The sequence below is a fragment of the Peromyscus californicus genome, unplaced genomic scaffold, assembly GCF_007827085.1.
Source record: "Peromyscus californicus insignis strain IS unplaced genomic scaffold, ASM782708v3 Scaffold_7__1_contigs__length_154581171, whole genome shotgun sequence".
NCBI classification, from domain to species: Eukaryota; Metazoa; Chordata; class Mammalia; order Rodentia; family Cricetidae; genus Peromyscus; species Peromyscus californicus.
The window spans coordinates 13,590,515-13,604,662 of record NW_026294595.1 but is presented as its reverse complement, the minus strand read 5'-3'; the positions used below and the strand labels follow the sequence as shown (position 1 = coordinate 13,604,662).

The 14,148-nt window shown below is 53.6% G+C and overlaps 1 protein-coding gene, 1 long non-coding RNA gene and 2 other non-coding genes across 9 annotated transcripts; 1 reads left to right on the top strand and 3 right to left on the bottom strand.

Moving 5' to 3' along the window:
• Window positions 1-1,727: 1,727 nt before the first annotated feature.
• On the top strand, window positions 1,728-10,089 carry Dipk1b (divergent protein kinase domain 1B). Of its 6 annotated transcripts, none has more exons than XM_052724155.1 (5): window positions 1,728-2,176; window positions 5,830-5,967; window positions 8,353-8,415; window positions 8,509-8,685; window positions 9,033-10,089. In XM_052724155.1, exons 1-5 carry the CDS (start codon window positions 2,114-2,116, stop codon window positions 9,933-9,935), a joined length of 1,344 nt encoding a protein of 447 aa, XP_052580115.1. In that variant the 5' UTR covers window positions 1,728-2,113; the 3' UTR covers window positions 9,936-10,089. The 6 variants fall into 6 exon arrangements, with proteins under 6 accessions (XP_052580115.1, XP_052580119.1, XP_052580113.1 ...); XM_052724153.1 differs by having other exon boundaries at window positions 1,734-2,176; window positions 8,308-8,415; XM_052724154.1 differs by having other exon boundaries at window positions 1,737-2,176; window positions 5,833-5,967; window positions 8,308-8,415.
• Window positions 10,090-10,604: 515 nt separating this feature from the next.
• Window positions 10,605-12,876, bottom strand: LOC128101229 (uncharacterized). Its single transcript, XR_008215030.1, has 4 exons — window positions 12,672-12,876; window positions 12,136-12,187; window positions 11,403-11,471; window positions 10,605-10,983 (listed from the first exon to the last, which is right to left on the bottom strand). It is a non-coding gene; the product is annotated as an uncharacterized LOC128101229 (long non-coding RNA).
• On the bottom strand, window positions 11,196-11,338 carry LOC128102750 (small nucleolar RNA SNORA43). The gene has a single exon (XR_008215513.1). It is a non-coding gene; the product is annotated as a small nucleolar RNA SNORA43 (small nucleolar RNA).
• LOC128102756 (small nucleolar RNA SNORA17) lies at window positions 11,943-12,074 on the bottom strand. Its single transcript, XR_008215519.1, has one exon. It is a non-coding gene; the product is annotated as a small nucleolar RNA SNORA17 (small nucleolar RNA).
• Window positions 12,877-14,148: the final 1,272 nt, after the last annotated feature.

Below are 14,148 nucleotides of genomic sequence, written 5' to 3'. Positions count from 1 at the left end.
CCCTCAAAGGGTGGGGTGGGGGCAGAGTATGGAGAGTTGGTTAAGAGCACTTGTTCTTGCAGAGGGCCTAGGTTCAAATCCCAGTACTCATGTGGCAAAGCACAACCATCCATGACTCCAGTTCTAGGAGATCCAATGACTTCTAACCCCTAGGGCACTAGGCACACATGTGGTACATGTAAATGCAGGCAAAACTCTCAGATACATGAAATAAAAATGAAATTTAAAAACCTTATAAAGATAAAATGGAGAGGGGGAAACATAACACAGACCTTTGGCTTCCACACACACATATATGCATGCACACATGAACAAATATACGTGTTCACATGCGTGTCACAGACTTTACTTAAGGCCATTGTGTCCTAGAAGACCAGACTGCATAGAGTTACTCATGACACAAGTCCATGTCATCAAGCTTAATGTTTTATTTAAAAAAAAAAAAAGATGTATTTATTTATGTGTGTGTAGGGGAGAGGGGGGGATCATGCATCTTTGTGTGCACAAGGAGGCAGGAAGTTGGTGTTGGGTGCTTCTTCTATCACTCTCCATCTTTTCCTTTGAGGCAGGGTCTTTCCCTGAACCTAGGGCTGTGTTTTCTCAGCTAGAGTAGAAGCCAGCAAGTCCCAGCAACCATCCTGGATCCGTTCCCATCAAGCTGGGGTTACAGATATGAGCAGGATGTCAGACTTGCTACATGGGTGCTGGGATCTGAATTTCAAGCCTTAGGATTTCACAATAAGTGATTTTTAGCTGCTGAACCGTTTCTCCAGCCTCCCTGTTGCCAAACTTAAACTACACTGTTTATCTGACCTGAGAAATCAAGATTAGAGATATAATAGTCAAACTTCCTAAGCAGGTAGTGTATAATTGGTGCAATAACGAAATAATCCCTCTGTTTCACTTCTTTCTCTCTCTTTCTCCTTCCTTCCCTGAGGCAGGGTCTCCCTTTGTAGTTCTGGGTAGCCAGGCTGGTCTTGAACTTACATTGATCCTTCTGTTCCTGCTTCATAGGTTCTGGGATACAGACCTGATGTTATTTTCCAATTGTTTTGTGACCTGCTCTTGGCTCCAACTCTCTTCAGCCTTTCTAGCCTATAAATCCAACCTCTTCAGCAGGGCTCATGGGACACTTTCTCCACTTTATGAAAAGAAAATTGGCCTGGTCCAGTAATTATGAAGTAATTAGCATCCTTAAACTAAAGCTGTCTTTTAACACCATTTTGCAAAGCATGTATATGGACAGCACTGGAGTACAGGGGAAGGCGTTCAGCCTCTGTATTCCCTAGCGTGCAAACGACAACGCCATAGAATCTCCACCAAAGGTGTCGGTGAGGATTCAGGGCAGCCAGTGAGCATGGGGGATGGTGCAGCGGGCATTCTGGCCATTGTCTGTTAAGTTCAACAAGCCCCTTACCCAGGGGTCAGCGGCTGCCTTCCTAATCACCCTAAATGGGAGTCACATGAGAAGGGCGCGTCTGTCGGTGGGCAGAAATCAGAAGAGACTGGCTCTCAGGAGCAGTTGCTGATCGCTCGGGCTGTGGATCCTTCCCCAGGCTCCGGTGCAGCCAGGGCTGCAGACGCTGGGTGCCAGACAGCTGCGGTGGCCTCACTACTGATCACACGAGCAAACACGAGAGGGCTGGGGGCAGATCCCTCGTTTTTTACCCTTGAAAAGGTGTAAGAAACGCGCAAGCGCAGGCTGGGGCCCCCGCAGGTCTTCAGCGCCAACCCTGCCCCTGCGCTCCAAGCTCAGCCCCAGTGTCTTTAGCTAGTTGCGGAGCCGGCAGGGGTGAGGTCCCCAGCGGGAGGGCGAGACTGGACTTGGGGCTGCGCGCTAGCCCCCCCATGCGCGTGCACGCCCTTCCCATTTGTCTCCGCGCGCGTGCACGCTCCTCCCATCCGTCTCCCCGCGCGTGCACGCCCTTCCTCTCTGCCGTCTCCCCGTGCGTGCGTCGCGGTCGGCCGTCAGAAAGGCACGCGCCTCGCCTTTAACGCGGGCCGAAGGCGCGCGGCCCGTATGGCGTGCGAGCGGCGGCAGCTGCGGGCCTGGCCAGGCCTGGGCTGAGGCCGAGCCAGCCGCGGGGTTCCGCAGCCCTGGACGGCGCCCATCATGCGGCGGTTGCGGCGCCTGGTGCATCTGGTGCTCCTCTGTCCCTTCTCCAAAGGCCTGCAGGTAAGGGGCGGTAGACCAGGTGCAGCCACACGGGGAGGGGCTGGGCGTGGGATGGTGAGGGTCGACGGGCGCTTTGTGCACCGAAGTCCTTCCTTCCCTTCCCTACTTCAAAATTAGGTTTGCTTTTCTGGAGTAGCAAACTTGGGACATACCCGGCCCATGGCCATCCCATGAGCCAGCTGGAACCAGGGACTTTGGTGACCTTGGGCCAGCGAGGGCCAGCTTCTATCTACAGAAGAGGCTCCTCCGCTCGTGCTTTGGGGTGATGCGGTCAGGCTTCTGGACTCCAGCCGCTGGTTGCCAGTGTCCTCAGATCCTGTAGGAAGGACCGCACTCGCCAGCCCTGCCCAGGTCTCCATGGCCTCTCTGCAGGGTGGTCCTGAGGATGCTTGGAGGATGTTGCCCGGGCTGCGCCTTTGGCCCAGGGCTTGACCGTTTTAGATAAAGGATGAAGGGTGAAGCCTACTGGATGCAGAGATCGTCCAGGCCCAGATGCCCTTGTCTGCTATCCTCTTCCAGGGGCCTGAGCTTGCACTATGGTCCATGCTCAGCCCCAGGTTGGGTATGAGCTGAGGTGTTTGGGGAACTTCCTTGTGCCAGGAGGTGGGGTGTATCCATACCCCTAACTCTGAAGGTTAGAGCCTGACTCAGCAGTGAGTGGGCCTAGGAATGGCAGGAGAGGGGTTTTGGCCAGTTCCCAGTGGGGCTGACTCAGGGAGCGTATTGGCTGAGCCTCACCTGCTCTGAGCTTCACTTTCAGGAAACTGAGGAAACACCAGGGTGCCTGGCACGTGGCCTGGGCTTCCTGGGCAGGGAGGTCACTGTGCAGTTACCATCCTTGTAATGACCCTCTCCACTTCCCAAGTGACTTCTCTGGTGCTGGACTTCATCCCTGCAAAATATGGGCCCAGGGCTTGCCAGCCTGTTCACCACTGAGTGGCAGAAGACTATGTGAGCTTCGAGTAGCCACCGTGGTGAGACCTGCACCAGGGTGCGGATATGCATGGGTCAGGGACCCTGGGGAAGAGATGGGTCCGACAAAGGCCAGGTAGACCACCATAACTTCACCAGGTAATGATAGGCAAAGTGGTTTGGCGGAGCCATGTGTGCCAAGGCCCGGTGTCCTGGGAGGGGCCTGCCTGGAGTGGCCCTGGCTGGCCAGCTGGCTTCTAGTTCTATATCACTTGGTCTAGCCTGGGTCAGCTGCTGGCTCTGGTCCTGGCCCTTTGCTCTTGGTGTAGCTTGAAGTCCTCTGCTCTTGCCTCCCAGCTACGGTGTCCCCTGTTGTTTCTCAGTCTTCGTGTTTTCATTTTGGACAAATCTGAAAGAAACAGCTGATTGGCTGGACCAATTGGGCCCCAGGAGGAGAGGTCCACAGAGCCATGCCCCAGAAGAGGGACCATCTCCTGGAAGAACTTAGGAAGGGCTGGGCATTGTGCTTGTGAAGGAGATTCCTTTCTGTTCTAGCCCTGAGGGAACTAGGGCAGAGTGTAGACTTGAGTTCAGCACGACTTCCAGATCCAAAAGTGGGACGCTGACTGGTTCCATGCTCAGACTCTCTGGCAGCTGGTAGACAGGACGCCGCAGGAAGCACTTGGCATCAGTAGAGGCCCTCCTCTGGGGATGCTGCCCCACAAGTCTGACCCTTACACCCTCCCTGCCGAGCTGGGCTCTGTGACTGATCCCTTGCCTTTAGCTTCAGATTGGGACATTTGGCCCTATGTGGCACAGGCTGTCTGGAAACTCCCAGTTTCTTCCCCCAGAGACTGCCATTTTCCAAGGGGGGCACTGGGGAGGGAGGTGGCATCCAGCTGTCTCTGGCTGTCAACTTTGGACACTGCTTGGAGTACTCAGTGGGAACCCGTGTCCTCAGCACTTAGACCAGACCTCTTCTCACCCTTTAGTGCTCACCTGTCAGCTGGGAAACTGAGGGCTGAGGGCTGAGGAAGACAGGGTGACCTGGAACCTCTGCAGAAGTGAAGGCTTAGGTCCATCTTCGTCAGGGTTTTGGGGCCAGGACTGCCTGCCCCACCCCACCCCCCTCCGGTTTCTGTTCCTTTTTTGTTTTTGTTTTTTTCTTTTTCAAGACAGGGTTTCTCTGTGTAGTTTTGGTGCCTGTCCTGGAACTCGCTCTGTAGACCAGGCTGGCCTTGAACTCACAGAGATCGGTCTGCCTCTGCCTCCCGAGTGCTGGGATTAAAGGCGTGTGCCACTACCACCTGGCGTCAATGAATGTTTTGCCTGCATGTATATATGTGCTTCATGTGTATGCCTGGTGCCACAGGAGGTCAGAAGGAGGTGCTGAGTCCTGTGGCATTAAAGACGGTTGTGAGTGTGTGTGGGAACCGAGCTGGTCTCTTCTTTAACAGTACCAATGCTCGGATTACAGAAATGTGTCCACCACCACACACAGCTTTTTAAAAGAAACTGAGGCAAAATACACAGCATGGCAGGCAGCGGTGACACACACCTTTAATCCCAGCACTCAGGAAGCAGAGGCAGGCAGATCTCTGTGAGTTCGAGGCCATCCTGGTCTACAAAGCGAGTTCCAGGACAGCCAGAGAAACCCTGTCTCAAAACAACAGCAACAATAATAACAAAACCCCCAAACAAACAAACAAACAAAAACAAAACCCACAGCATGAAGTAATCAAATATCCTATCCTGCCCATCTCTGCTTGCACATTTGGTGCTGTGGAGCCACCGACTCGGTCCATCCACAGAAAGCTCACCTTCCCATCCTGACTCTTGTGTTCCCACAGCCTACCCTGCCCCTGACACTTTTTTTTTTTTTTTTTTTTTTTTGGTTTTTCGATTTTTCGAGACAGGGTTTCTCTGTGTAGCTTTGCGCCTTTCCTGGAACTCACTTGGTAGTCCAGGCTGGCCTCGAACTCACAGAGATCCGCCTGGCTCTGCCTCCCGAGTGCTGGGATTAAAGGCGTGCGCCACCACCGCCCGGCCGCCCCTGACACTTTTGTTTGCCTCCGTGCATTTGAGGACTCTGGGGGACTCTTGGATTGGAGTCTCACAGAAGGTGTCCTTCTGTGACATCCATCCTGGTGGTGGCAGGTACCAGGCTTACTTCCTGCTGAGGCTGAGTGGTGTTTTTATCTTGTGGATGGATACTGGCTGTCCACCCTTGCTGTTGTTACTGCTACTGTGAATGTGCATGCATGACCCCATGTCTTCTCACTGCTTCTCAGGGTGTAGTAGAATTGGGCTCTGGGCCCCTTGCCCTCCATACCCCTTTTCCTGCTGGCCCTGACTCAAGGGGATCAGTGGGAAAAATGAGGGCCACATTCCTGGGGTGGCTGAACCAACTAGCCCCAGGCCGATGGCTCAGCTGACCTTATTTGGAGGCAGGAATGTTTGGAAATGAGAGCATTTTAAGGGAACAGGCTGTAAAAAGTATCTTCATTCAGCTTTATCTTCTCATTTTGAAATGTCTACTTGCGTCTGATGGAGAGCCCCTGGCTGCAGACTCTGGCATATGCCTGATAATGGTGGGGTACTGAGCTAGGTGCTTCTCAATGCTGGAGGTGATGGGTGCCAACTGAGTTGGCTGTGGAAGATCTAAAGAGGTAGAAGCTGCCCTTGGTTATGGGCACAGCAGGGCCACAGATGGGTACCTCCTCACCTGGTCCCTCCCTCAGCAGGGCCGGCTCCCAGGCCTCAGGGTCAAGTATGTCTTGCTGGTCTGGCTGGGCATCTTCGCGGGCAGCTGGATGGTCTATGTGCACTACTCATCCTATTCGGAGCTCTGCCGTGGGCACGTCTGCCAGGTGGTGATCGTAAGTCTGCCTGGGCCCAGGGACCTGACCCATGTGGGGGGCCCTTAGAGATTTGGTGGGAGGTGGGCTTGGATGGGGGAGTAGAGGGCTGGAGGTCAGGAAGGAAGTGGGGAAATTGTAGCTGCTGCATGTACTCGGGGTGGACTTAAATGTTGAAACATGGACTGTTTAGCAGGGACACAGGAATAGCCTGGAGAGGGCTGCCCTGGCCAGCCCTGAAAGCAGGCCATGGGGTGGAGACTTTTATGCCTTCCTCTCCAGGGAGCCATTGCTGCTATTGAGTGAGGATGTCCCTGTGAGTGCATGTGTGGGAGTGCATGCTTGCATGTCAGTGCCTGTGTGAGTGTGCCCATGCACCTCATGAAGCTGGTATCTCAGTTCTCTGTTCCTTGTGACTGGTGACGGGGACATAAAGGTAAAGGATCTCCTCAGTAGGTAAAGGAGCTTGCCACCAAGTCTCATGGCCTGAGTTTAAACCCCAGAATCCAAGGGTGGAAGGAGAGAACCCAACCACCACAAGCTACCTTCCAGAGGAGATCCTTCTCTATGCCCTGGTCATATAGTCTCAGGTGCTAGCCAGACTCTCAGCATGAAGGAAGCTACTCAGTGGATCCCTACCCTGGCCCACTCTGCAGATGAAGAAACTGAGGCTTGGAGACCCAGGGGCAGCAGGAGTCCTGAGGATGGCTAAACATGCTGTGCTCATTTTAGTTTCTTTTCATTTTTAATTTTTTTCTTTTAAAAAAAGTACATTCATTTATTTGTATGTGTGTGTGTGTGTATGTATGTATGTATGTGTGTATGTGCCATGGCCTGTGTGGAGGTCAGAGGACAGCTTGTGGTAGTTAGGTTCTCTCCTTCCACCCTAACTTGGATTCTGGGGTTTAAACTCAGGCCATGAGACTTGGTGGCAAGCTCCTTTACCTGCTGATCCATCTTGCTGGATCCTACCTTGGTTTCTGTGGAATTCCTCTCGAACTCTGCTGTTCCTTCTGCCACCTTGGAATGCTGAGCAGGGCCAGTAGGCCCCTGCTCCTCTCCATCAGCTGTGAGTCAAGGGCAGCACGGCCTCTGGCTCCTGCAAAGCCCTCCCATCCCCCCCCTCCCCCCCGAAGTCCTGTGACTGGTGTCGATGGGGTATCAGCATAGAGTCCTGTGTGAAGGGCTTGCCCAGAGGGTGTTGGGATGGACAGGCATAGCTTCACTGTTCCACCTCTAGCTGATGAGCCTCTTCCATGTGGCCATAGGACACTGTCTTTGTGGTTCACATGGCTTAGTCAGTGCTTCAGATTGGCTCAGCTTCTTGGATGGTGGGGTGTTGGGTACCTCCCTTCCCCCATTTCCTCCAAGCTTGGCTCTGACCAGTGCCAGGCTCCATGGCAACCAGTGATGTATCTCCAGGAATTTATCCAAGTGAGAGCCAGCAAGCCCTTTACCCCAGACTAGGCCTGGGTAGTGCAGATTTAATCTGTGCTGAGAGGCTCTCCAGCTAATGGAGTGGCCTGGGGCAAGCCTGGCAGGAAGTAAGGTCTTTAGCAATTGTGGGGCCCCAGGATGCCATTTCTTTAGGGATGGTGACAAATAGCCCTGACAGTGACCGGTAACTGAAGTATTGGAGCATTTGAGGTGTTAGGTCTTGTTCACAGTTGGGACCCCTTGGCAGCACCTCTTATGGGTTGGTGGCTGGGAGTCCAGCTAGATCCTGAGGATCAAAGGAGGGGCCCTACCATTGGACTGCTCCTGCTTCAGTCTACAGGGCAGGCTAAACCAGACCAGGATCACAGTGGATGGAAAAACGCTGGATGGGGGAATGTGGACACCTGCTCAGAGGAGTGCTGAGCTGCCTTGAAAGTTCCCAGCCTCACCATAAGGGAGATGAAGGGGTGGCCCAGGTGCCCAAAGGGTGCTGCTCACTGGGTATTTAACTGGGTAACACCTGAGGTTGTTATCGACCATGACCAGGCCCCTCTCTTGGGACTTGTGGCTTTCATCTCACCGCAGTCTAGGTTACCTGTCTGACCATCGCTCTGCTGCTGAGGGCCCAGCTGGGGATGCAGTGGAGGCCTGTTATGGGGACTTGCCTGTGGTCCTAGCCATCTGTGTGTTGCATTCTAGTTGCAGTGTCTGGCCGTAGACTGGTGATATCCTTTTCTCAGGAGTCAAGGAGGGAGCAGAGGGTTGCTCCTGGAGACAGGCCTCTCCCCGTGCCCATGCAGCTGGTGGCTTTTCCTTCTGTCCTGGGGTGTTTGGCTGGGCTGTGGATCCATAGGAAGTGGGGAGGGCTGTGACCACCAAGCCCCATGCCCTGGGCCATACATACCCTGGTGCCTATCTCCTCAGTGTGACCAGTACCGCAAGGGCATCATCTCCGGCTCTGTCTGCCAGGACCTGTGTGAGCTGCAGAAAGTGGAGTGGAGGACCTGCCTGTCTTCATCGCCAGGCCAGCAGGTGTGCAGCTGGGCATGGTTGGCAGGCTGGGTGTGGGCTGCTGCTGGTGGCAAGCTGGACGTCTATAGGAGACATACCTCTGGCCTTGTCTAGGTATACAGTGGGCTCTGGCAGAAGAAGGAGGTGACCATCAAATGTGGCATTGAGGAGGCCCTGAACTCCAAGGCCTGGCCAGATGTAGTTCCGCGGCGGGAGCTGGTACTGTTTGACAAGCCCACCCGGGGCACCTCCATCAAGGAGTTCCAAGAGATGATCCTCAGCTTCCTCAAGGTTAGTCTGCTCTACTAGGGGTGCTCAGATCTTCACTGTAGCCCACAGCTGGGATGTCTACAAAGACCTGGGTAGGAGGCAGGCAAGGAAGCATCTTTCAGGGCTTGTGGGAACAGATGGACGGGCCGAGTCTGAGGTGTGGTGAGGGCTCAGGAGATTGAGGACTCTGCATCCAGTATGGTAAAAGTAGGGGCTGGTGGGGGTTAGATACAGGGCTCAAGGGCCACATGATTAGTTTTCAAAGGCTTACAGTGCTGTGGCCTCTACTCTCATCCCTCTGTGACACAGGCAGAAGGGATTGAGTGTGTGGTGCAGGCAGCAGGCCTTGTTGATATTCTAATGTCTAGAGACCAGGCCAGACCCAGTCAGTGCTCTGCCAGCTGAGAGGTGTGCACCAGGGCGTGCTTCTCTGCCTTCCTTTTGGTCCCAAATGTCAGGCGAACCTAGGAGACCTGCCCTCCCTGCCAACGCTGGTTGACCAGATCCTTCTCATGGCGGACTTCAACAAGGATAGCAGGGTGTCCCTGGCAGAGGCCAAGTCTGTCTGGGCCCTGCTGCAGCGCAACGAGTTCCTGCTGCTGCTGTCCCTTCAGGAGAAGGAGCATGCTTCCCGGCTGCTGGGCTACTGCGGGGACCTCTACCTTACTGAGGGCATCCCCCGCGGCTCCTGGCATGGAGCAGTGCTGCTGCCTGCCTTGCGCCCGCTCCTGCCCTCGGTGCTGCACAGGGCTCTCCAGCAGTGGTTTGGACCTGCATGGCCCTGGCGTGCCAAGATTGCCATTGGCCTGCTGGAGTTTGTAGAGGAGCTCTTCCATGGTTCCTATGGTACCTTTTACATGTGTGAGACCACACTGGCCAATGTGGGATACACGGCCACCTATGACTTCAAGATGGCTGACCTGCAGCAGGTGGCGCCTGAGGCTACCGTGCGCCGCTTCCTTCAGGGCCGCCACTGTGAGCAGAGTTCTGACTGCATCTATGGGCGAGATTGCAGGGCTCCATGTGACAGGCTCATGAGGCAGTGCAAGGGCGACCTCATCCAGCCCAACCTGGCCAAGGTATGTGAACTGCTGAGGGATTATCTGCTGCCTGGTGCTCCTGCCGACCTCCGTGAGGAGCTGGGCAAACAGCTGCGCACATGTACTACACTGAGTGGACTGGCCAGCCAGGTGGAAGCCCACCATTCACTGGTACTTAGCCACCTCAAGACCTTGCTCTGGAGGGAGATCTCCAACACCAACTACTCTTAATGCTGCAGGCTCCAGCCATTATAGCTCAGCTGTGAGTGGAGCACCCACTTGGGAAAGGTCACCCCTCTCCAAGTAAGTCTCCTCCACCCCACTTTCCCAACTGAGCAGAGGGGTCATTTCTCTGTACATGTAAATAAATGGCTTTTATGCAACACTTGGGCATTTGGATCCCTTGCTAAATACAAAGCAGCCTTAGGCAAGGCTCTATCCTACAGAGCTTGTCTGGGCACCGATGGAGGACATGAAGCATGTTATGAGCCTGAATGCACCTTTGGCTCTTATAAATTTTGCAGCCCCAAGGATCAGGCCTGTGAACTCTTGTGCACTGGCATTTCCACCACCAGCACTCCACTCAACCATTGAGCAATACCCCCAAACCAGAATGCTGCTGGCACACAATGGCAGCTCCTCTCTAGGCGTCCGACACCTTTAGCTAACCAGCACTTCTACAATTCAGCTGTCCACCAGTGAATACGCAGAACATGGGAAAATGTTTACCTACAGTATACCAGCAAACTTCACTTTTGGTATAAGACAGCCACAGTTCCAGCCCAAATCCTCAAACCTCAGCATTTACTCTGGCAGGTTTTAATTTCCAGGGGAGATAAGGGAAACTCAATAGACTCTTCACCCTAAGACGGGAGAATGCTGGTGGTAAAGATTACAAGCTTCAGGAATTAACAAGTTTATTTGTGTCACAAGCACCTACAGCTAGCTTCTCCTCCCTCCATAATTATCACTTCTAAGGCCCCATGCAGTTGGTTAGATGGAAATGCTGGATCTTAAGAGGGCCCTCCACCTCTAGTGCTACTACACATATCTCACTTCAGTCTTGAAGGAACAGTTCAAGCCAACACAATGTGGTCTGTAATTTAGGATGTGGGCTGCCAGGATAGAAGTGTGGAGCTGCCCAAAGCCTGTATGGGTGGTTCTGCAGGTCCCTGGTGAAGTCAGAGGCCACATTTGAAGCTCATGGTCTATAATCACATCTGCACCTGTCCTGATCAGTCACGTGACCAAAAGGCCTTATTCTTCCTGGCTCCTGGATCTGAAAAATGAGAAAGGATGAATAGTTTTATATTTCCTGACTCCTCTGAATGCCCTCCCCACAAACCCAGTTTGCAGCCACTCCCAACTCCAAAGTTCTATCTGGCCAAAATACTGACCATGCAACCTTTTGGTGAGCCCTTGAGGTCTCTGACACTGGGGTCTGGCCACCAACAAAGCCACATCCCAGCACCACCTCACTATGGCTCTGCAAAATGTCAGGCTATAAACCATTCTTAGTGCTCACTGGCTTCTGAACACTGAGCGTAGAAATAGCCACTTGCTCTTTGCCCTGACGTCACAGACACAGCTGAGTAGCTGTGCAGTGCCTGCGGTGCTGACAGATCTAGGACAGCACCTTCAGGGCAGCTGCACACATCCCACCTGAGCAGGCTCCGGCAGACCCAGCCCACCTCTTACCTCAATGGGCCACGGCTGCGCATTGGGCATCAAGTTCACACCACGAGCAGAGCTTTGTCACCAGCTTTCCTGCAAAGAGAAAGAACCAGCACAGCTCCCCTCTAATCCAGGTGTTGCACTCCCAGAGCCCCAGGAGGCCTTTTTCACGGATACTTTTTGTCAACCACAGGTAACTAAACCAGGGCACATTGGAACCTCACATGAGGGGGTGACCATCACTGCCACCATTAGTTGTTACCGTGTCCCGTCCCGTCCCCCCCCCCCCCCCCCCCCCCGCATGGGCCCACTAACAGGAACTACTCTTCCCCCTGTCAGTTCCACTTGGTGGTGGTGCCAGGGACGGAGACCCAGGCCTGCCCCTCAAGTGAGTACTTTACCACTGAGCTGTACTCTGGCCCTGCCAGTTTAACTCCACTCATCTCCTCAAAGGATAGCTCTGATGCCACCGCTGTTTCCACCCACTGTAGTTTACCGGCCCCATACTGGGTTACCTAAACCAGTCAACCACCGGGAAGGGCGGTCCCACCTCCAGCTTCAGGGAGTGTTAGGCTACTAATCATTCAGATGTTCACAGGTCAGAACACTGAGCGTAGACATAGCCTCTCTCCTCTCTGCCACCTACTGACGCACATGTAACACGGCAGCCACACATGCAACGCCTCTAGGGGCAGGACGAACCCAGTGCCAGAGCCATGGCTGTTAATGGGAATCTTAGTAACTCGGGTCAACTTACCGAAGACCCCAACATGTCCTCACAGCTTCTTAATTCCCAGCAGACAAACTCCCTAGAGAAGAAAAACAATCATTTTGCACACATTCTTGGCAAGATCACAGTGGGGGATTTCATCAGGCCTGTATTTTATTCCTATTCCAATGGGTCCACAATAGTTTGGTCTCCTTGCTAAGGCTTTAAGTGAAGTAACAAAACAACGTAACTCTCCTCGCTTCCTAATTCAGTGGCATTGCACTAAACAGACAGGGTCTGCGTTATCTCAAGTTGGGTATTCAGAATGGTTTTGAATAGCTGTCCTTTCAAGAAAAACCTCATCGGCAAGCCGCAAATGTAGACAGGCACTTGCCCTGGTGTTCCTTAATCCTAGGAAGGCGAGCTGGTCGAGCCCCAATCAGGAATGACCAGGGGGATGCCTAGGAAGCTCCCTCTGCATTCCATTAACCCAGACGCCGAGGCTCGGTTTTCCTTCCGGGGCCTCGAGGGTGGGGGTCCTCCACCCGGCCCTCGGGCACATCGTGAACTGCCCTTCCTCTTACCGCAAGGTTAGTCTGCTGCACATATTAGGGCGACTGAGCCCTCGGAGGGAAAAGAACGCGACGCTTTTTTTTACGATCAGCAGTACGAGACGCAGTCTTCCCGCCAGCAGGCCGAGAGCTATGGAGGGTCGACTGCAGTGTCCCAGGTCAACCACGGAAGGGATGAAGCCACCAGCCCGTACGCCGCCATGGCCGCCGAGAGGCTGAACAGAGCCGCACCACGTCTTTTATAGTAACGCCTACGGCAGCCCGCGAGGGACTTCCCCTGTCCTCCGGCTACAGTGCCCTCTAGTGGATCTTCCGCTCCTCGACCGCGCTCCTCGTAGCCCCAGCCGCTCAGAGGCTCTTGGGCGAGTCCACGTCCCGCATGGTCTGATCCTAGATCTTGCCTTGCCAAGTGGATCTCAGCGACTTCTTTGCGTATTGCCAAGCTCTCAGGACTTTTTCAAACCACCCATGGAGTCGAGTCCTGCGCCTTCTTAGGAAGCTCCCTGTTTTTTTGTGGGGGAAACCCTGCTTCCCAGGTTTTTGATTATGCCAAGGCTTCCACGCAAAGAGGAAAGGCCAGTTCTGACTGACCAGTATTCAGGGGCCAAGGAGGTGACACTTTGCTTCTTCTTTTACAAGGAAGCTTTGGGAATGGATCAGGAAGGAGCTGCAAGGAGTTCACAAGTCCCAGGTGCTTCTAACTAGCCCCACCTAGTGTGTGGATCTGAGGATCCACACCTGTGTGTGGATCTGAGGCAGCTTCTTGAAGGTTGATGCTCAAAGACACAGAATACACTCAGATGACTAGCTAACTGCTGGGGTGTGTGTTGTGTCCCGCAAAAGTACACATCACATATCTAATGAGTCCTGAAACTGATGAGGACTTCCGGGTGATGGGGGTGAATTGTGGGCCTGGGGACACATCAGTGAGCACTGTTCTGCTACCCATGGGCCAGGCCAGCCACACTTGCTGATGTTCTCAAATTGTTGAATCCTTCCTTCTTTTTCCTGCCTTCCTCCATTACTTCTTGCCTGCCTGCCTGCCTCCTTCTTTTCCTTCCTATCTCCCCCGTCCCCGCAGACAGGGTTTCTCAGTGTAGCCCTGGTTGTTCTGGAACTTACTCTGTAGACCAGGCTGGCCTCGAACTCACAAAGATCCACTTGCCTCTGCCCCCTGGGTGCTGGGATTAAAGGCCTGCACCACCACCATCTGGCTTCCTTCCTGTTTTGTTTGTTTTTTTGAGACAGGGTTTCTCTGTGTAGCCCTGGCTGTCCTGGAACTTGCTTTGCAGACCAAGATGGCCACCTGCTTCTGCCTCCCAAATCTTGGGATCAAAGGCATGCACCACCACTGCCTGGCTCCATCCTGGTTTTTGATACAGTATCTCATATAGCCCAGACTACCTTTAAACTTACTATATGGTTGAAGATACTTGAACTCCTGATTTTTGATCTTTTTGCCTCTACCTTCCAAGTGCTAGGATTAGAG

What these genes read in the sequence shown, in the direction of transcription:
- Dipk1b (XM_052724153.1), top strand. Translation starts at nt 2,114, where the DNA reads ATGCGGCGGTTGCGGCGCCTGGTGCATCTGGTGCTCCTCTGTCCCTTC. An exon ending in CCTTCTCCAAAGGCCTGCAG is followed by an intron (nt 2,177 to 5,829) that starts GTAAGGGGCGGT and finishes TCCCTCCCTCAG; the next exon opens with CAGGGCCGGCTCCCAGGCCT. An exon ending in TGATCCTCAGCTTCCTCAAG is followed by an intron (nt 8,686 to 9,032) that starts GTTAGTCTGCTC and finishes TCTAATGTCTAG; the next exon opens with AGACCAGGCCAGACCCAGTC.